Consider the following 22798-nt stretch of genomic DNA (forward strand, 5'->3'; position numbering starts at 1 on the left):
AGCCACTGCTCTAATCTGACCCCAATGGCTTCTGATATTAATCTGGAAGCAAGACTGCCATTTTCTTCCAGATGTTTTTCCATACAATGGAAGTTAAACACCATACCTATTACCAAAATAGCGAGCTGTGCACCGGAATCCTTTAAGACTGGTGTAATAAAGATTGTACACACAGTCTTGTCTTTTATTTTCAATTTTAGTGGAGTCTGAGAATGAATAAGATATTTATTCAATACCAGGAGTATATACCAGCAATTGATAGGCAATCAGTACACCTTCTAGCATAATTGTCAGAGGCTACATCTAATCTAGGTAGTTTCACCTCTGCCAGAGGGGAGTTGCTAAACAGATGCCCAAACTGCAAAAGCGACTCCCCCTCCCCCCAATAAAGAACAGAGTAAGTATACAGGATCCTAAAAAGCACATTTACATTTTAACAATAAAAGATATCTACAACCACAGTTTCCTAGTCACAACAGGAGTTGTTACAAAATGGCGTAACTTTTCAGTCAGCTGGAAAAAGCAAACAAACATTCAGCCAACCACCACCGTGCTTTATAATATTAGACATCTCTACCTACTACCACAGCAGAGATCGGTTCAGTTTCCAAAGCACCTTTTGTCATTATCCTAGACAAAGGTAGTGATGGGAGGAATGCGGGGAAACTCCCCCTTCACAAGAATTCCAACATACTCCACTTGATAAAGCAAATCTAGACTTTTTTTATTTTTTTAACAATTTGCCAAGACTGGAATGAGAGATAAATAGAAGGCACAACAATTTTGTTTTGTTTTTTTTATACAAATACAAACTAAAACATGAAAAAAACCTCCCTATTTCAATAAAAAAATTTCACAAGTTCAGGAAAAATGTTTTAAGAGTCAAGTTCTAGACATTTAAAACCTATCCCACAATCCAAAATTTGTAAGTGGTAAAACAGTAGTTAGAATTCCTTTTCGTGATCATGTATCAAAAGAAAAAAGATTCTATGGATACCCTTTATTCCACTTTTACAGCGCCACAGAGAGAAGAATGAATGTCAATTTTTCAAGTGGCAACATGGCCAGACCAGAGGATGTGCACATGACCCTCAAGGGACAAACAATAGTTTCTCCTGCCTTGAAATGCTTGCCAAGTGCTAGGTTTTCCTACAGGCTCTTGAACACATGCGGGTGAAAGATTATTCCACTGACTGAAACGCACCCAATTTCAATATAGAGCGCCAAAAAAAAAAAAAAAAAAAAAAAAAAAAAAACCACACCACACACCACATTCCTTTAGGAAAGACCCACTGGTATACACACAAAAAAAAAAAAATCCAGTCCGTAAGTTTGCAGTGAGCAAGGAACTTCCGTTCTTTTCTTTTTAAAATCCACTTTTCCTAAAATATTGTTCCACAAAGCTGGAATCTGGGACAAGGACTGGGGGGGGGGGGGGAAAAAACAAAAAAAAGAAACACAAAACCATAACAAACAAAAAGGGGCCAAAAACAGTATCAAACGTAGCAGTCTATAACAGGCCAGGGCCACATTCCAAGATACCCAAGGCTGAAATTCACAAATCTGCAGGAACAAGGGTTTGTGCCACCATGCCAACATCCTTGATGAATTCACTGGCGTTGCCCGATGCCCCTTCCAGCTCCAAATCCTGGTTTCTGAGACATTCCTCCACGTGGAGGCCCTCGAATCCCACCTCCCAGCCCTCCCCGAGTGCCTCCAGGTCCACGTGCTCTGTTGTCTCTGCGGTCACCCTCCCTGGCAGCTCGTGTTTTCTTCTCCTCCACGTTCAAACGCACCTCTCCCCTGAACATGATGGGCTGCAAGAGAAAGAAAAGATTTACCAGCATTAACAATGCAGCTGTAACTCTCCAACAAAGCCTTTCACGTGGGTAAGTTTATGCTGTTCCCTTCAATGGGATTAATATTAGGAATGGGAGCAAGACAAGAAAGAAGGTTAAATGGCAGCTACCTATTTACAGGTTAAAAAAATACATCAGTTGTGTACTTAGCCAGACATTTTGTTAGGGTGGCAGGAGAAGGCTATGGGGGGAAAAAGAAAGGGACAGTTGATCCAATCCTTCCAGTGACTTCTCGGGCAGTTGAACACTTTACATGCTCCACCTTTCCTAGCAAGTCGTTCGAGAAGATGAGCTTGTTTCACTGACACACTTTAGTACAACGAAAAGTCATTCAGATCACTGCTAGTTCCAGTTCACTTTTCTTCTGATTTGAAGCAGCTCAGAGGCCCATAGTGCACCCTCCCTGCATTCTGGGGAAATCCTTCACTTTCAGCAAAGCAGCGTTTTATATTGTGTGATGAGGAGTTACTGAGGGCGTGTCTATATGGCAGCAAGAGAACTACCCTACTACACGAAGCCACGCTCTGGGCCTTTCAATGTGCTGCCGCAGTGCACACATGGGGAGTTAGTGCACTGTGTGCTGTAGATTCACCACCTGGCTTGCGACACAGTAACTCACTGTGTAGACAAACCTTGAGTTGGCAAATTGCAGGGAAGAGGCCAATCAGAACATATGCCCTATTAGCACTAAAAGCTAAATAAGCTACTGCCACATAAGGCTGAGGAATTAAGTCTACAAAAAGCTAAGAAATTCAAGAGTGAAGGTTCCTTCATACATATAATCAATTCTCTCTCATTCGAGACCATGAATTATTCTGGATGCTCCAACATATAAAGAAGGGCTTGAAAATCCCCCTTGCTAGTGACAAGCAGAAAGCTTTTCAGCTAAGATTCCCATTTGATGATCCGTTCCCCTGGAGCTGCCCTGGCATGAGGGGTACCAACAGCCTTCCCAGCAACCAGGGATGGGAATAGGGTTTAAGTATCTCTCTGTCACTTTGCCCCTAGACTTCGCTGGTAGGGCCTCCCTTTCACACGAACTGCTAGCAAGCAGGTTTAGCTCTCTGGTTGATAGTTTACTAGGAATCTTTAAGTCCCGATATGCAGTATTTGCAATGTAGCAGAGATAGTATTGTTGCAAGAACTGGTCTAGAATTAAAGGAAACATGCTTGTGTCCAGCATACTGTGCACGATGGCTGGAGAAAAATCAATACAGATAACTAAAGTTAAATTACAGACGGAAATAAGGATTCTGAATTATTAGAAGTAAAAAAATATTTGAAATGTTCAACTCTGGGTTAAATACACACATAAAGCCCCCACTACTATCTTATATTACCAAGAAGGAGAGCATCAGTGTTAATTATACTTTAAGTCTGACACAAACATTCCTTAGAGCCTGCAGATTTGTGACTTGCAGGAAAAGAGCACAAAAATGATATAAACAGAATTAATACAGAAAAGGGCCAAGGACTGGCCATTCCTCTCCAGGATGTCACACCAAGGGGGTGAAAGAGAAGGGCCCCTGACTGCTGCGAATTACAACTCTCTAACTGCTGGCTGTACAGGCGCAGATGTGTGTGGGTGCAAGGTGTTTAGATCTACCACCTACACAACAATCCCCATGGGGTCACTAGCTATAGCCTTTTACATTCATAGTGGCTGTGGCCAGTCTGAGAGCAGGTGACTCTGCACCCTGCCTTGTTTAGGGTGTAAATTCCTTCTTCAAGTCAAACACTAACATGGTTCCCCCCGCTTTTTCAACGCTTCTTTATTTGGGCTCTGTTTTCCATGGCAGCCTTATCTTGCTTTCGGTTTGTTTTAGGGATATAAATATCCGTTCAAAAAGTTAACTGTTTAAATGATTTAAATTATGTTATTTAAATGGTTAACCAATTGAAGGGAGAGGGGCTGTTCCTGGAGCAGGCAACTGGCAGAGTCTGGGGGCTAACAGTTAGGATTGGTTAACCAGTAAGACTAATGCTTACCGATTAACTGTTTAGGTTTGTAAAATACTAGTTTGCTTCAGCACTAAATTTGGCCAACTGTGTGTGTTAATTTCCAAACAGCATGAACACGTGAATCACACACTTATTCAGAGTAGTTCATTTATGGACGTAAACTGGGGGCAGAGGAAGAAGAGAGGGGCTAAAAATCAGCTGGCTAGAAGAATGTCCCTTCTCCTTAAGGGTCAGACAGACATTGCCCACCATTAACAGAGAGGAATGAATTCAAATACATTATTTTGCAGAATCCAATCTCTACTGGTCCAAACACCGCCACCTTACCCTATTGCTAAGGATCTTCTGAACTGGTTCAGGATCATCGAACACCACAAACCCAAAGTTAGGGAGTTTCCCACCGCTGTTGATACGGAGTTCCACAACATTCCCATAATCTGCAAGAGAAGAGCCAAGTTCTTTGGTCACACATTAGAATGTTCTGCAGAAACAGACATGTGCTTATGGTTGCAGCCCCAAAACCCTGTGGTGAACACAGCAAAGTCAGCAACTTACTTTGGAAGAAGTCCTTCAGTTCAGTTTTATCCACATCATGAGGAAGGTTCCCAACAAATAGCTGGTGACTGTCTGGGTACCTAACAATCCGTCTAGTTTCCATGTCTCCCTGCTCACCTTCACGAACTTAAAATAAAAAACACTTGCTTAAAAGCCAATCATCATGCACAATACCTGAACAGTTCTAATCATCAGTGTAACTGGCATGCCGTAAGATTCAGTCTCAAGTTCTAGTGGAATTTCAATAATTTTCACAATAGCCATGCATTAGAAACTCACTGATGAGCAAACAAATCAAAACAAAATCTAAATACTACAAACTTTTTTTATATTCGTGAAAGTTCATTTCTAAAACAGAGGTTCAGGTCCAGATCAGCTAAAACAGCAACAGTAGCAGGAGTGATTTAGAATATCTATCATTAAGAACTGAAAAACCAACTCTAATTGGCACATGGTATATTGAGTGCCTCATGGCTCCTTAGGCAATTAAAAGGTGATAGAAAGGGGGGAAAAAAAAGTCAAGTACTTATGCTCGTCTAGCTTTTCTTACCTGGTCTAGGCCCTCTCTGTGGTGGGATGCTTGTTCGCTGCTCCCTCACCCTCTGATCCCTCTGTGGCCTCTGTGACGGAGTCTGGGATTCAGGCTTGGACTCAGGACGGGGCTGCAGAAATGAACAACCAGTAAGTGATATGTAAAAACAGGCAAGGCTAGTAGCAAGGTTCATTTTTCAAAGCTTACTATCAAAGTTTAGATTATTCAGAGATAATTTCCAATTTGCAAAAGATTGGTAGTTCTTTTCATCAGTGGCTACAGAACGCATTTCAGCTCAAGTTATACTTGTAACTTCAAAATGAAATGCTGTTCTGTTTTTACTGTGTAGTGCTCAGTTAATAAGATGTACCCTGGGGCTACACAATGTCAGAAAGGGAGATGAAGCATATCTTGCCTAATCATGGCTGAAAGATTTTAGTACCTCTAACTTGGCAAGTTTGCCCAAGCTCTGTGGAACTGCCCTCACTAGATTTTTTCATGTTTTTCAAGGCAGATACCCTCAACACACACAGTGAACACATTTGGTCCACGCTGATGAAGGTTTTTCTTCACAGCTACAAGGGTTACAAATGTGATTTTTGTTTAAAAGGTTATTTAGAAAACCCCTAACAATTCCAAAACCCCATCAAGAATCCTAAAATTAATGCTATAAGCAGGGAATTTCTACTGCATATTTTCCCCCCAGGTCACCAAGTAATTTGTGATTAGTGCAGAATTCCTACTTGCGAGGCTGGTACTTTCACAACATGAGGTGGTATTCCCAATACTGGAACAGCTCCACTGGGTGGGAGGTTCTTGCTGGTTACAGATGCCCACGAAAATGTCTAAAGGAATGAATAGTGTTACTTAGTAACTCAAGGCCTGCAGTTCTAGTTCTAGCAACAGGCCCAGACCCTGAGCTGTGCCTCTCAGGAGTGGCAGCTGAGGTGGTGGACACCGCTTTAAAACCACTTTTGAGCCTTCCGAGTTCTGGGTCCAGCCCTCAGCAGTTTCCCCACAGCTGCCTATGAACCATAACCTAACCGTATTTGGAAAGGTACTGTCACAACCATAAGTTGGCTGGACATAGTCTGGCTTTAAAAGAAGAAAAGATTCAGTGGCTACTGATCTTTTTGATTAAATTTTCACAACTGTGCAAAATGCATTTTAAGACATCTTTCTATCTATTTACATTTTCACAGTTGTGGGAAGTTAGATGGGGCAGATGCTTATTTAATGACAGCAGACATAACCGTTAACACACATATTGTCAATATCACATGTCAAAATATAAAAGTAATTATGCTGAAATCAAACTCTAATAGAGGGGTAGGCAACCTATGGCATGTGTGCCAAAGGCAGCACGCGAGCTGATTTTCAGTGGCACTCACACTGCCCGGGTCCTGGCCACTGGTCCAGGGGCTCTGCATTTTAATTTAATATGAAGCTTCTTAAACATTTTAAAAAACCTTATTTCCTTTATATACAACAGTTTAGTTATATATTAGACTTATAGAAAGAGACCTTCTAAAAAGGTTAAAATGTATTACTGGCATGCGAAACCTTAAATTAGAGTGAATAAATGAAGAGTCGGCACACCACTTCTGAAAGGTTGCCAACCCCTGCTCTAAAAAGTTCTCAAGCAGTACTTTTCTTACTTTGCCTAAATTTTGATTAACAACCACCAATAAAAACCTAATCCTTCCAAGCCTTACCATAAGCATTCAATTTAAGGACAAATTCAAGCCAGTTTCTGGAGCAAACTGAACAGGTACAAAATACCGAGGGCCTTGATAACGTATCGTCATATTGAGATACCAGCAACCAGCTAATTGACCAATCGCTTTTCTGTGGATAAGCTCAATTTGAGGCGAAAAGGACAATTCAGGAGCAGGAGAGAAAAGTCTTATGCAAAAGAATTTGGATACTTCTCATCCAGCTACCCCATCTTGCCAGAGCAAAGATGGTGTGTTCTAAATAATGAAGAGGAGAAAAAGGATGAACATACAGATTAAAGTCACTCATTTCATTACCCTGGAGTCCTCTTGCACCACAGGAGCGGGGTCTGCAGGGACCGGAGAAGGACTCTTTTCCATAGTCTCCTCAGGAACAGTTTCCTCCAATACTGGCTCAGATTTTTCTTCCTGCACTTCTGGTTCTGGCTCCTGTTCAGGCTCCGGTTCAGGCTCCGGTTCTGGTTCCACTACTGGCTCCTCCAGCTGTTCCTCCAAGTCATTGCTATTGAAGAACATCAGGAATGGAAACAAGATGTTTTCTCAATTCGGATAAAGAACAGTATTGAAGGCAGGCTTCTAACCCAGGTATGCAAAGTACAATGCAATCAAGAGGAGCAGCACAGCAAAATTCACTTCACTAGGCATATACTTAGAACGTGTTATATCAGCTGAAAAACAGTTGCTCAGCCTCACAGCTAATAGTGTATCATTTAACAAGGTTTATGCTACAGCTTCTGCAGCAGAAGCCCGACTTCTAGACATAAAACATTTTCATTCCTGACTTCTCTTCACATCTGATTCCAGACCTGGTCCTCAAAGAGATCACACAATGCAAAGTTTGCCTTCACCATATTAAGAGTATAATCTTTTTACCTTACAGACTGCTCGTAGTAAGCACCGGGATCATCAACTGTCTCAGGGGTCTGCTGTCTTTCCTCAGGTTCCTCCACCTCCTCCTCAGATTCTAGAGTGGGTTAGGGAAGGCAGAGAACTCAAGTTACACCTATCACACTGTCCAAGCTCAGCAAAGGGATTCTTTCAAAAACACCCCAGGAGAGACAATTTGAATTTACTGCAAATATGCCTTCTCATAAGAGAAGAATCGTCTCTAGTCTGAGAATTGAGAGTAGTTTACTACGCCCACTAATGCCACAAAAATCTGGCACTGGTAGAATTCTCCAGGATCCTGGTACTTACTTACCCTCTGGAGGCTCGGTGTCCGAATCACCAAAAACCTCATCTTGGTAGCGGAAGATGTCGTTATGGACATAAAACTTATTTGCAACAGAACCCTGCAGGCAAGCAGGAATAAGAAGTTGGTTCCGTTATATTCAGTCCCAGAGCAAAACATTACATGATTATGAAGAGTTTACAGCCATAGTGACAGATCCTGGTCAGAGCTCTGCCCCTCCTGTGACACTCTGGCTGTGTGGAAGTAGCAACTGCCCCAACAGAGGGAACCTCTGCTGGTTTTGTGCCACCCAAAGTTGCTTCTACACTCAGCCCCCAAGCACAAGGGACATTCTTGGGCAGGCTATGACGGGAGAATACTAGCATGTGCTGCACTCCAAAGAATCACCACACTAGGTGATGCACCTTAGAGCAGATTTGTAGTTGAGGTTGCCCTAAGCTAGGATAGGACTGGTTTGGCCTCCAGTCAAGCAGAGGATCACGGGAGTGAAGAGGTTGCTTTGTACCATTTTTTGCCCCCCATTCCATATACTGCACTAAGCAGTTTGTGGCCCAGATCCCTAGGTTTGGTCAGTGATTAGGGAATATTTGCCAGTCTATGAGGAAAAACCTATAAACTCATCTCCAATACGGAAAATTCAAGTACTAGGTTCATATTTGCTTTGACACATTAAATTTTTTAAAAAGAATAAAGGCTTGACACGCCTGTCAAAATGAAAATACTGTTGCAATCATAACAGCCACTCCACCATAATAGCAAGCACACAGCTGTAGGTGATGAAGAGAACTAGGATAACACCCATAAAACTCCGCAGAAAGCAAAGAGACACTGTACAGCTTTTGAAAAGATTCCTGAAGCAGAAAGGAAAAATGCTATTCATTCCAAACAAGCGACTATACCTTGCTTCATTATGGCTGACAGGATCAATAAGGCCAAATTAAAGCCAAACAAAATGCTAGCAACTGTATCTAGCTGTGGATTTGAAGAATTTTTGGGGGGCCATCTCAGTAACAACTTGAGAACAATAGATCACAAGTAGAAACAGATTTGTGGGCTTGGAGCTGCTCTACAATAATTCATGAATTCTGTAGGTTGACCTGGCAAATTGGGATGTTTACTGCATTAATATATAAGGAAAACAAGCAGGAAGGAAATAGAATGGCTCAAGATAAGACACCTGTTGATAAACAAAAGGGGGCATTAAGAGACAATGCTAGGATGTAAAAAGCCTGGGAACCAAAGTCAAAAAGACTATAGAAGTTTAAAAGGGGACTAGAGGAGGTTTTGGAATTAAATAATAAAAACTTAACATTAACAAGTCACCGGGACCAGATGGCATTCACCCAAGAGTTCTGAAAGAACTCAAATATGAAGTTGCGGAACTATTAACTAAGGTTTGTAACCTGTCCTTTAAATCGGCTTCTGTACCCAGTGACTGGAAGTTAGCGAATGTAACGCCAATATTTAAAAAGGGCTCTAGAGGTGATCCCGGCAATTACAGACCGTTAAGTCTAACGTCGGTACCGGGCAAATTAGTCGAAACAATAGTTAAGAATAAAATTGTCAGACACATAGAAAAACAAACTGTTGAGCAATAGTCAACATGGTTTCTGTAAAGGGAAATCATGTCTTACTAATCTATTAGAGTTCTTTGAAGGGGTCAAACATGTGGACAAGGGGGATCCAGTGGACATAGTGTACTTAGATTTCCAGAAAGCCTTTGACAAGGTCCCTCTCCAAACACTCTTACGTAAATTAAGTTGTCAAGGGATAAAAGGGAAGGTCTGTTCATGGATTGAGAACTGGTTAAAAAGACAGGGAACAAAGGGTAGGAATTAATGGTAAATTCTCAGAATGGAGAGGGGTAACTAGTGGTATTCCCCAAAGGTCAGTGCTCGGACCAATCCTATTCAACTTATTTATAAATGATTGGAGAAAGGGGTAAACAGAGAGGGGTGCGAGAGGGGGCTCAGGGCTGCGGCAGAGCCTTGGGGTGCAGGGAGGTGAGGGTTCTGGGATGTTGGTCGAGGATGAGGGGTTTGGGATGCAGGCTGCCCTGGGGCTGGGAAGGGAGGGAGAAGAGAGCTGCCTCTCCCCAGCAGCTCTGGGGCTGGAGGGGAGGTGGCGCGGCAGCTCCGAGACTAGAGGGGAGGGGGCCGCCTCTCCCCGACTGCAGCAGCTCTGGGGCTGCAGGAGAGGTGCCTCTCCCCGCGGCAGCCCTAAGCACCTGCCTGGCCATGCAGCTTAGAGGGAAGCTAGTTCAAGAGGGGAAGGCAGTTGTTCAGGGAAAGCAAACCCAACCCAGGACCTGCTGCGGTGTCTGAAGAAGATAGACCTGCCTTCACTACCATGAGGAGAAGTGTATAGTAAGAGACATGTATATACCAACTATTTTGCTGCACTTTGACAGTGTTATTTTACTACTTTTAAGACCCGAATGACTTCTATTTCAAATAGAAAAGGGTCAGAAGAAATTCATTCCATTCTATACCAAGTGTTAACTACTTTTAATCCATCTGTATCTGGATAGCACACCATAGCTCATGTGTCTGTGACTGGACTTCAGAGAAGAAAAGGTGATCAAATACAGAATAGCCAGCTCTTTATGAAGGCCAAGGGACTGATGAGTAATCTAAATGAAATCCCTGAAAGCGTCCTGACTTTATGGATAAGTCTAGTGTCATATTGCCTATGTACACGGTAGAGAATTTATTAATAAGCTCAGAGACTAACTCTTTGCTGAGATGCTGCATAGTAGTAGTTGTTTCCCTAATGGTGCTGTATTTAAGAAGTGATATTTGAGGTATGCCAAATATAAAAAGTTTAATAGATCACAAACACGAAAGTGGGATTTTAGGTCAAACTAAGTCCAGTTAGGAAAGGCTGGAGACATGGAGATTAGGAGCTACCCTCAACTATACAGCCTCTAGAATACAGAAGTAAAGACACGTGCTCAACATAGCAAGATACTTGTAAATAAGATGGGTGGTCTGCAATGATGCTCATCATTGACATCTCTTTCCATGCATTAATCATGACTCAAAGATAATTTGTTATGAACTACCAAAGTTGAAAAAGACTGGGAGCTACAGCTTCCAAAACGTAAATTGCCAAGTTAAAAATAATGTCACTCAATTATCATCACTCTTTCTTCACTCCCACTTTCAACTGTCATATGATTTTGAAAACTGCTATTTTGAAAGCAACTGCAGCAAGAAGTCAATACTTTATAGCATCAGAAAGCTTGGAATACAAGTCTTCAAATGTTGGAGAGCTTTGTTCTCCAACACTAGATGTTTGAGGTATCAGCTGCAAGATACAACTGTTAAGTGGGGATCTGCAATATTTTGAGAATACCTACCTAAGCAATATTTTAATGATACTTATTAGCCACAACTCAAAATGTGACATTCCCTCCTGATACTGTTCCAGGTTAGCATAAACAAATTAAAAGTAATGTAACTTCTTAAAGCATTTGCAGCACACCACTGTTGGACTCTTGTGCAAGAAATACTTCCCAATTGGAATCTTCAGATTCCAGTGGTGAGCGGAATAGCTACAACTATTTTCATGTCAGTACTAGCATATGGGTTAAAGTAACAGCAGAGCTCCATAAAGCATACCTCAGGTGCAAGTACAAACGTCTGCATGAACCTGCGCACTGGCTGCATGTTATTGGAGAGTTCTCCCATCACCTGGACTACAACACCATCATTAAGAGTAGCATGGGCATCCACATGACGGATCTTTGTGTGGCAGTCCTTAAAGTTCAGTGACAGCACCTTCTTGTGGATGTCCTGCAAAAGGCAGAGAAGAATCAGTTACCCATTTTCTAAGATAATTCAGTTTATCAGAAAGGCTTGTATAGTGCAGACTGGTGGGTATAGAGAATATCAAGTTTAGTGTGAGGCTTGCAGCCTAGGGTTGCCCTCAAAGCCCTAGAGAGCATAGTCCCAAATGCCACTCCCCCTTGGTGTAGTTCTTTAGATTTAAAAACTTTCCTCAATACCTTCAGTCTTCACTATTTTAGTCTCTCTAGGTCAATCTGCTGTTTGGCTTTTCCACCCTCCCTCTCCAATTTTGGTGCCACTTGCAAATTTGATCATAAAAATGAACTCACATCAAGGCAGCACAGACAGACAGCCATGCCATGCCATGCGCTTTTTCTTCTGAGTTGAGACAAGGGTCAAAGAGGACACTTGGACTTTGCTTTAGTTTGCAGAAGATATCATTGCCTGAATACCATTAAATGCTTCACCACTGACACTCTGCTTTAATGTGGTGTTCTTATCAGTATTTTATATCCATCTCCAAATGTCATAGCTTTTGACAGTTTTGGGAACATGTGACAAGTTTGCCTACCAAGCACAAAGGGATGGCAAATTATTGCAAATTAATTCTCAAGTCCCAGAATAGACTTCTCCAAGATGTTCATATTGCACCCAGTAAAACTACAAACACCTCAGAGAGTATGGACACACATATGCTCAGTATCATCTAATAGACAGATCTGCTTGAAACACTAAACAAGCCAGAAGATCTTAGATCAGAAAAATCTAACTGTAAATATTTAATTCCCTGCAAAAGTATTTCACTCAGTTTTACAGACGCTTACAGATTGCCCATAGACTGCATCAGCTGGTTTTCCATTGGAATCCAAGCCACCATGGACATAGGAAGAATTCTTTCCATAAAATCTGTAAAAGAGGGAATTTATAGATTAAGCCTTGTTGCATTAAAAATTGAATCATGTTACTGGTCTTCAGCAGACAGTATTTTACTATAAAAATACTATATTTGAACTAAGTCTTATTAACAGCACACAGTCAAGATTGCTCAGTCCAAAATTTCAGCACAAGCAAATCCAAATTCCTATTTGCAAGTATTTGTTCTTCAAAACCAAAATTCTTCAGTTTTCCTACCGCAAGGTGCAGAGTTCAGCACAGAAGATAATACTCTCACTGAACAGGCCCTCGAGTTTTCTGCTCTTTTAAAAGAATTCAAGGGGTGTCTAAAGTCACCTAGCCAGTTCCAGGTTCTCTGGATAGGTTTTAGGAAGACAGTACTCTGGAATCTGTCATCTTCCCTATGGGTAGATACTCAATGATACTCAAACCACTGGTAGAGGCTCAAGACACCAGTTTTGACATACAACTGTACTCTGGAAAGTGGCCTCTAGAAACAGCAGGGTTCATGTTTATTGCTTCAGTGATTTCTAGATCAAAATTTGCTCAGTTAAAACTCTCTTATCCCAATTAACTGCTAACCCTGTAAACTCACCTTAGTATATAAAAGTCAAGTTGAATTATTTCTGGCTTAGACACTTCCAACAAAGAATCTGTAAGTGGAACTTGGTTCTGTTGACTGCCAATATTACAGACTTTTCCTGATCATAATTACACTAGATTGGTTTTATTACACTCTTAAGAGGAAATAGAATTATTTTAAACAAAAAACTGAACAAGCCATGCCAGCCCCAGTACCACTATTTACCCAAGTAGAGCTCCACTGACCCTAAAGGACACCAAATGACTGCAGAAAGCCTATAAAGACTGTTTTTTTTAAAAGGTTCTTAAACACATTTGCATGCTGACTCTCAACCACAGCCTAGAGAAGCTTTAACAAAACCATATTCTGCTGGAATATGCAGTTCCATCAAAATTGAAATCCCTTGTGAAATGTTTTTGATTTTGCCAAAGCTTTGTTTTGGAAGAAAAAAGTTCTGACAACACCCATTTCAATATGTTCGGAATGAAACATTTTGACTTTTTGTTTTCAAACAACATTGTTTTGAAAATTTTATATCATACACAAGTTTTGACTATAAAAAAAAAAAAAAAAGAAACAATATTTCAATCAACCCAAAACAATTTCTTCAGATTTTTTTTTTGGGGGGGAGAGTTTAGAAATTCGTATCTTGAAATCCTTTGCAAAATGAAACTTCCATTCTATACATAGCTCTAGTGGAGACATTTAGTATTTATTTTAATTTTGACACGTACCACAACTCATCTTTAATTTTCCTTCTAAAGTCAGCAACCTAGTATGCAGGAGCAACATCACAAGAGTGAGAATGCAGTGATTTACAGACAGAATAGTATCATCTTTAAGAGATGGGGGGGGGGACCCACAAAAGAGGCCTGTTTCAGTCAAAAGTACCTTGACACTTCCCATTCAAAGTGCTGCTAAGCAGAATCAGTGCCACAAACTACAAAACTTTGCCTCTCATTTTCTTTGTACAATTTGCCAAGGCTATTTCTGAGAAATACGAGTAATACTTCCTAGACACTTCGATGGCTTGACAATCCATTCAGTTAAGTGAAGAGCTTCTCCTGGCAAGTGAAGGACATACATCAATTTCTGTAGAAATTCAGCTTTTTAAAAGAGTTCTTGACACTAGTAATTGCAAAATAAACTTCTTAAGTGTGAGCCAATGCAATGCAGTCTTATGAGACGGCAGCAAGCCTCCCAGCTTCACACTGCTGCCTAGGATAATTAGCAAGACGTAGGTTAGTTTAACTCCTGCTATTCAGAACAATCTAGACAGCAGCGAAACTGACAGGACCCATGCGAATACGTCTCTGGTGCTGCTGTTTTGGAAAACTATGAACAGCAGCACATGCAGGCACTAACGTATTCGGGAAGACAGCCAAAAAAACCCAGCTAAAGTAGCAGGAAACACCCGTCTCCACCATTACAGCCATCAGGAAGTTCTATGATTTGGGGAGCAAAAGAAGAGCTCTTTCTTCTGCCCAAGAGACAGAACCACCAGTATGGTCCACCACAGCTCCCTGCTAAAGATCTTATCAGCCTTTTCCAGCAGCTGGGATTGGTGCTAGGCTTTGTAGGATCCTGATGTGCTCCTCTCCCCAAAGCCCAAAGCTCATCTTCCATATCAACCTAGTCCTTTGGCTAGCAGGTGCCATCTGGCAATATTTAGTCAAGTCCTGGTTATAAACTATATTCAGAAGGCTATTTTATTAACCTAGAGACTTAAAAGATACTAATGTGCAAACTACAGGTGAAACTTACATTTTATAGCGTCTTCTACTATTTGCTAAAATAGCAGTAGTATTACAGAGCAGAGAATTTTACCAGCAGGTACAAGTTAGATTAGAATAAAACCCCTGAGAATATGCAGTGAACTGCGTCTGGACTAAATGAGTGGGTTAGCTGCTCTGCACACTTGTGAACAATTCTAAATCATCTTCACCCGATACCCAGTGACATTTATGCATGAAGAGGATTTCAGGATTGAGAGAGTTCTTAGCTTATGTAATGTGGCAAAGCCTAACCCCAAGCAAGCATAAGTCTCCCAATGAATGATATATTAATTATCAGGGTGGACCTATTTAAGTCAGCAAGCAGGAAACCCTAATTTAAATAATTGTTTTTAACCTTATTTAGCATTTGCGCTGGTTTTTCTAAAGAAAGGTTAATTTTCACTGGTTGGTATAACCATTAAAATGTGTTCATTTCCAATCAAATATATTAAACTTGGCCTTTACACTTCATGAGTCTTTTTGCTAACATGCTAACAAAAAGAAGGTTATGGGGTGACTATCACAGTTTATAACTAAACTACATGAGAAACAAAAATGTGATTCATAATAGGCTCTTCAATTTAGCAGACAAAGGTGTAACAAGATCCAGGGGCTGCAGAGTGAAGCGAGACAAATTCAGGCAAGAAATAAAGCACAGATTTTTATCTTATTTTATTTTAGGGGGGGGAGGGATAGCTCAGTGGTTTGAGCATTGGCCTGCTAAACCCAGGATTGTGAGTTCAATCCTTGAGGGGGCCACTTGGGGATCTGGGGCAAAATCAGTACTTGGTCCTGCTAGTGAAGGCAGGGGGCTGGACTTGATGACCTTGAAAGGTCCCTTCCAGTTCTAGGAGATGGGATATCAGTAAGGGTAATTAGCTACTCGAACAATTTACCAAAGACTGTGGTGGATTCTCCATTACTGGTGATTATCTAGATGGGATGTTTGTCTAAAAGAAATGCTCTAGTTCAAACAGGATTTAATTCAGGAAAATTCTATAACAGGCGTTATGCAGGAGGTCAAACTAGATGATCACACAGCAGACTCTTCTGGCCTTATAATCTAGGAATATACAGGATGATAAGCAATATAATTGCTTAAATAGATGTGTATAGATATACGATAACATACATTTTTACTTTATGTTAGAAATGCATCATTCATCAGTTTATTTACTAGATAATGATTTCCCTGAGCACGTGTGTCAAACTGCATTTGAATGGAAATTGGAGTTCAGTTAAAAGTGTACAAAACTCAAAAGGGCCCTGCTTTATCTTGAATAAACTAGTCCAAAGGAAAATATTCTCTCTGTACCTGTTAGCTAACCTGAAACCCAAAGTAATCAAGACCAAAAAGAAATTTCCGCAGAACAGAAACCAGAAGTAGACATGTAAATACCAGCATTCATTTCATTGTAAAGCTGAAAATATGGACACTTAATGCGATATGTGACATTGTGACAGTTATAAAGCTTGAGTTGATCTCAAAAGTTAGAGATTTTTTCCTCTGATTCTGCATATAATTTAAAGTTCCAGAACGCTTTAATTCCTTACGCTTTTGGAGCAGGTCAATGATATAATGTGCCTTTTAAAAATCATTTTAATGGATTAAATTCAGTTTAGGCCTTAAAATAGGTTGCCATAATTTCCGATTTAATTTTCAACAGGTTTATTTTAAATTTAAATCTTTTTAAAAAAAGATATTCATTTTTAACCAACCTTGTTATGATACTAAGTCTTACGAATGAGACCTGAATGAGTAAAGAAGCTTCAGACTAACAGAGCAGTTCTCAAAATTTAAGCACTGACCATTAGAAATACCTTAGACAAATAAAAATGGTCTGCTGTAACCTTTACTTTTATCTTCTATTTGGTCGCAGCTGGGAGTGAATTAATTTAATGTAAGATTAGCATCCACCCAGCACAAGTATCCAAATCTTGCATCTGGCAAGCCAAAACAGGAGGGCACAGGTTTGTTATAAACTGTAACATACATGCAAAGAAAAACAAAGTGAAACATTAAGACGCACTACCTGTGCAGGTAGTCTGGTGCTTGATTCAGCAGAGTATAATACTGCCTCACAAATTCCCGCCCGACCAGCAGGGGACTTGGCTTCTCCATCACCATTTCTTTGGTCAACTGAAAACTGAAGAACAAAAGCTCCATGAAAATTTAGCTCACTATTTTGTTGTACATATTGAGACATAAGACAACATGAAAGTATATAATTACAATGAAAAACAAACACTGACATCTATGATTAGTTTTAACACAATGTTATCCACTTAATTCATACGGATATACTATCAACTTTTTTTACTGGGGAAAAACAACAGCGTGAACAACTAGATTTTTGTTCCATTTCATTTCAACAAGAAAGAGTTTAAGTATCCTAAATTCCCACATACCCTGGTAGCAAGCATATAAGAAAGATTCTTCGAGAGGATTTCCTAAGCGGTTAAGTCATTCACAGCAGATTCAAGGTCTACTTACCTCACCTGACTTCACCATAAGAACACTCTAAAGTTCGAAGCCTATGCTACTACTGTATTAAGACCATTTTAAAAAGGTCAGTCCAACCCATTTTTGTCAACAGCACAAAACTCCTACAGGACTCTAATGCAGTTCTAAACAATCTCAAATTTAACAGGCATACTGGACTGTATTAAGGTAGCCTAATGAACAAAAGCAAACTCCTTCCTTCCCACCCATCTTCCCTCACTTAGCTGATCACGTGTCAGCTAAATCCAACAGATAAGTCAAATGAGTTACAGCGTACCCAGCTTAGGGCATACTGTCTATTTACCTTTTATTTAATCCGACTGGATCAATAATTAGAAAAAGAATATCTTTGCTGCTAAGAGATTCACAAAACATCCAGCTTCTAAATCTTAATGTCTAGGTCAGTCTAAAAAAGGACTCCAAGAACATGTGGTCCCTATGTGCTTCCCCTCAATTATTCACATAAAAACGGTGCAGATTATAAATCAATGCCAGAGTTTTCTGGCTCCCAGTACTGGAGTTCACGCTGGGCGACTGTTGCTTCATACATCACCATTACAGAGATGGGTACTGGGATGGGCGCTTGGTTGACAGTTTTGTTGTTGTTGTAAGGCAGAATACATGACAGCTGGCTCTACTGGCCCTGCACTGCAGTCAGTAATAAAAACCTAGCAAAAGTTTGTACTAAACCAAGCAGATGTTACCCAAAAGGCATATGAAAGCCACTTTCCCCCAATGTTCAACACCCTAATCCCTTCTTCCTGCTGCCAATCAGGGTTTTAGAAATGTGCCATACCTGCCCCACACACCCATCACTCAACTTGAGCCTCAGTGAGTTTTAGATTGGTTTCATTCTTTTAAATTTGTGCTACTAAAAATAGCTTCGGGGTGGAATCGGGTCTCCTCCAACAGCGTGAAGGGGCCATAACAACCTCCTAGGGAATTTCTCCAGCACAAAAGCAGCACAGAACCAACAACGGCAGCCCTACTCTGCCCTCTGGCATAATGCCATCGTGGAGGTATACAGAGAGAGAAAATAGCCTCTGAATAGTCTATAGATGGTCAGGCAAGGCTGCCCTAAGTCAGAACAGCCTCAGGACCTGCTTTAACTTATTCTGGAGGCTACACCAGCCCAGGAGGTAGCCCAGAATTGGAGTGGTACATAGCCACCTTTGCCCTCTCTTACCTGGGCTACATCTTTTGTGCCGCACCTCTGAAGAAGTACAGCACAGCATCTCAATCTTAGGCTGTGTCTACACTGCCACTTTCAGCACTAAAACTTCAGTCGTTCAGGGGTGTGAAAACACACACCCCCAGTACAATTATTGCCGGGAGCCGTGCTCCCAGCGATAAAGTTACCACATCTCGTTCAGGGTGGTTATTTTTTTATTGCTGGGAGAGCTCTCCCACACTGATAAAGCCTGACTATAACATGGGCAGTGTAGACAGACTCTTAGTTTTGTTATTTTAAAGTGACAACCAATTGGAGTCCATCATAAACCAATTCATTAGAAATATTCTGAAAGCAAAAGTCAATAGCTTCGGTGTTTGACTTTAAGGACATGTTACTTCAAGTGCATCCTAAAAATGCTGGATTCACATGTTCTAATAACAGCTACGCGCAAGGAAGCAAGTCATTCAAAAGATGAAGAAAACTACAAACAGACATACAAAATTTGATTATTAAGGGATCATAATGGTCCCATTCTCAGTAGGACAAGTCGTTATCAAGATGCCCTGATATTAGCCAAGCGTAAGTTTTGCACAAGACTCAGTCTTCTATAAAGAGCCGGGCCGGAGGGGGATGGGGGGAGGAGGAGATCAAAAAAAAGAAACAGCAAGAGACGGTCTCGAGAGACAGAATTCTAATGAACAATCCTGAACAGAAGTCGCTTGACTCTCAAAAACAATAATCAAAATCAAATCCAAGCCTACAGAGTTTTTTTACATTCACATATATAAAGTATTGCTCTTGCTTTTAATTGTATGCCGTCTCATTTTGGGCCAAAGTCTCTGCTCTGCTCTGGCAGCCCAATGGGGATGGAAAGCCAGCTCGGTGCTCCCCATATGTAGAATACCCAGGGAAACCAAGCTAATATAGCTGGCTCTGATACCTGCTCCTGAACTTTTCTTCCCTTCCCCCTGCATCCAGAAGCCCAGTGCACCCTTGAGACAGCAGAACTGCCCCAAATTACCTTCAGGATTCAGGAGTGAAAAAAAATTACTGATTTCCCCTGCCCAGATGCACTAAGCCCTGTTCCAGCATACCTGAGGATCCAGCCCTATGCTGCCAGAGAAGAGTGTTTTTGCCCAAATTATAGGCGAGATGCCCCATCAAGCTTACAACATGTGGCAGTCTAATGGTCTGTAACGAAGATAACACCAGAACAATTTAGTAAGAGGCAAATACTGATGGTTTCCAGTATGCACATAGGCATGCAGAGGAAATTATGGCCACAGTGGAGGATGTAGCAGATACAAACAGTAATTTCAAACTCCAAAAAGAAAAGCAGGGAACTCCTGAATATCACAAATTCCTAAGTCTACCTTATCAGATTCTGTATACATTTCAGCTTTGTTCATCTGATAGCCCACAAGAGGCCTCCTTCTCTACAGGAATGAAACCATGCAGATGAGTTTTATTCTCGGTTTGGTAGGACTTATGAATAATACATTTAAGTATTATAGTAGCACCCAAACACTCAGTTGTGACCAAGATGCTACTGGGCTAGGTACTATGAAAATGTAGGAGACAATCCCTGCCCTGGAAGACAGTCAAAAAGACACAAAACAGACAAAGGTTAGGGAACAGGGATACAACGTACAAGCAAACTAATATGGTGATGCTTGATACAGCAGTGTAAGTTACACATTTAGTTGTTTAAATTGGGGTGGAGAAGGGTGAACAATGACAAGGATTGAAGCAGCATGAGGGAGTCGGAAAAAGGAAAGTGGGGGAACTGCCATGCTAGCTATGACCTGCAGCGAGGATTTTGTAGACCCCACATCTGAGATGAATTTTAAGAAATTGGAGGATAAGAGAATGGCTGAACAGATTGCATCAGGAGTTTTGCCTACATAGGCAGTGGTGTGGGAGAGACTGCAAAAGTGTTTAAAGTGACAGTCTTACTGATGGGCAAAGGCTGGAAACTTTTACAGACTGAAGGAGGAGCATGGCTCAACACTGTAGTGTTACTAGATCAGCTAGGTAAAGTAGAGTTAAGTTGTGAAGGGCTATTTAAAGATGACCTACAGAGGATTAAAAGAAGATTTGTGCTCTCTTCCCCCACCTCCAAAATGTATATAAAAAGAGGTCTAATTTGTGACTTAAGAAACATGTTCGTGTTTTACCTTAGCAATATCAGGAATGCCAAAGCCCGGAAAATAAGATTTGACATGCTCCGGAGGATACATATTTGTGAGCGCCTGCTCCTTTTGTTGAAAAGGCTGGTGTATACACCCTTGGACACAAAACAAAAAACACACACAGCCTTTCTTCAAGGTCCTACAGGTAATGGTGTTAAACACGAACTAAAACCAAAATCAGGTTCTCTCGAAGTTGACTGAATAGCTGTCAGTCTCGATATAAATTTCAGGAGTTCTGCAAGTCACCACAGACCAAGGAAGCTGCACATATCTGGCCCACGGACACACTCAGATTCTGTAGACTCAAAATTACTTTTTTTTTTTTAAATGAAAGTTTCTAACCATGATGGTTATCCAAAAAGCCTTTCAAATGTGAATCATGTGTATAGATCCAGCTCCCCATCCACTGTTAATTTCATTGGGTGAAAATTCTAAATCCCAAGGATGACACTGCAAATAGTAAAGGGGGGGGGGGGAGAGAATGCATTAAATTGGCGGAACTACAAATGATGAAAAATAGGAGTCAAGTCCTATCCAATACCCACTTTAAGAAAAGAGGCAAGATTTAGTTACTGCACAGATCACAGTGATGCTGCAATAAACTCATGAAATGATTGATTTTTTCATACCCATATCATTGTTTACATTTGTAAATGAGCTGGATACCATGTTAGTAGATGACCTAATACTTGCTTGTTTGCCTATAAGTCTGGTTTTTTTAGCACACAAAAGATTTGGGAATACCCACATCTAGGGCCTGATCTAACTCCCAGTGACTCAATAGGAGACTTTTCACTCACTTCAGTGGAAGCTGAATCAGACACACAAAGATAACCATTTTGATTTGGTACACTTTTGTTTCACAGCGCTGTCATGACCTACTACCACAGAATTCCACAGTCCCAAATCCAACAGAATATACTGTACAAAAACCACAGCCATTTTATCAGAATCCTTCCCCCCCTTTGATGTGTATCTTTTTCCTTTCATAGATGAAGGTTTCCTAGCTACATTCAGCCACTAGGGTTCACATTTCTTTGCATGCTGCTGTGTTAAACTGTGCCACTACTACACTGAAGACAGATTTCCACCTCTGCTAATCAAAGATGGATTTTATCATACAAATACCAAACTAAATTAGCACAGGGCAATTCTAATTCAATACTTGCTACTTAGTTCTGATAGACTTTTCATATTTACTGCTGACTTGTACACCATGCAAAGAGTGTCCAACTTTTTTTTTTTTTTTTTTTTTTAAATCTGCTTAATAAGTGAAAAACCAAACAGGATCTAATCAGTGCACAGCAATCTGTTTTTACTCCAGTTGCACCTGCTGCTTTTCTACCAGCAACCATCTGCTCATGTTCTCCAGCCAACAACCTGAACGATACAAACCTCATTTCTCCAGAAAGAATATTGCTCCACACGACTCAAGAATATATTACTATCATTATCCTATGGTCAAGGAATAGGATAATGTAAACATGTATTTTATACTGTCCACATCACAGTAGCATCTGAGTGCCTGAGTTATCACACACCCATCTTTTTGGCAGTGGCGATGAGGGAGAGGGCCTTAAGAAGAGCTGGAGACCGAATGATTTCCTAACATTCATTCACCTTACTCCCAAGTGTAAGGAATAACTTATTAGGTTACTCTACTCCAACATAAAACTAACAGGTTAACTACATTCTGTATACTGCTCCCAAAATTTAAATCCTAGCCATTTATTAAAGCAAGAGATTAAATTTAGAGAAATACCTCAGCTAAACTGGTCTTCACTTGGTTGGTGGAAAATTCCATCATCTGTTATAATGCTACAACTTTGCAGAAAATCAGTGATAGTCACTGAGTTTCCAAAGTACAGTTATGTAAATTAAAAATTGATTTATGCAAACAGTGCATTCAACAAATTAAGATTTAGAGTCACAACAACTCATGACCATATCTGGACTGTGATAGATAGCTCAAACTAAGCTGAAAGAACACCTAAAACTGAATAGCATTTTCTAAAGCATTCACCCAAATTACTATATAATCAAAATAAAC

General features: G+C 40.7%; 1 protein-coding gene across 3 annotated transcripts in view; it reads right to left on the reverse strand.

Annotated features, from left to right (window-relative positions):
• Positions 1-211: 211 nt before the first annotated feature.
• G3BP1 (G3BP stress granule assembly factor 1) overlaps positions 212-22798 on the reverse strand; it is a 32022-nt gene continuing 9435 nt past the window's right edge. Inside the window, exons 2-12 of one of the 3 annotated variants that reach the window (XM_034779493.1) lie at positions 16913-17026; positions 12452-12533; positions 11460-11633; positions 7846-7936; positions 7518-7608; positions 6942-7146; positions 5652-5753; positions 4927-5038; positions 4377-4502; positions 4149-4279; positions 212-1817 (exon numbers count right to left, since the gene is read on the reverse strand). In XM_034779493.1, coding sequence (XP_034635384.1) covers positions 1611-1817; positions 4149-4279; positions 4377-4502; positions 4927-5038; positions 5652-5753; positions 6942-7146; positions 7518-7608; positions 7846-7936; positions 11460-11633; positions 12452-12533; positions 16913-17007 — 1416 coding nt within the window. In that variant the 5' untranslated portion in view covers positions 17008-17026 and the 3' untranslated portion in view covers positions 212-1610. Of the gene's footprint in view, positions 1818-4148; positions 4280-4376; positions 4503-4926; positions 5039-5651; positions 5754-6941; positions 7147-7517; positions 7609-7845; positions 7937-11459; positions 11634-12451; positions 12534-16912; positions 17046-22798 lie in introns of those variants that run through there. The other 2 variants (XM_034779495.1, XM_034779492.1) reach the window with 2 other exon arrangements.

This window comes from Trachemys scripta, chromosome 8 (genome assembly GCF_013100865.1).
Source record: "Trachemys scripta elegans isolate TJP31775 chromosome 8, CAS_Tse_1.0, whole genome shotgun sequence".
Classification (NCBI taxonomy): domain Eukaryota; kingdom Metazoa; phylum Chordata; order Testudines; family Emydidae; genus Trachemys; species Trachemys scripta.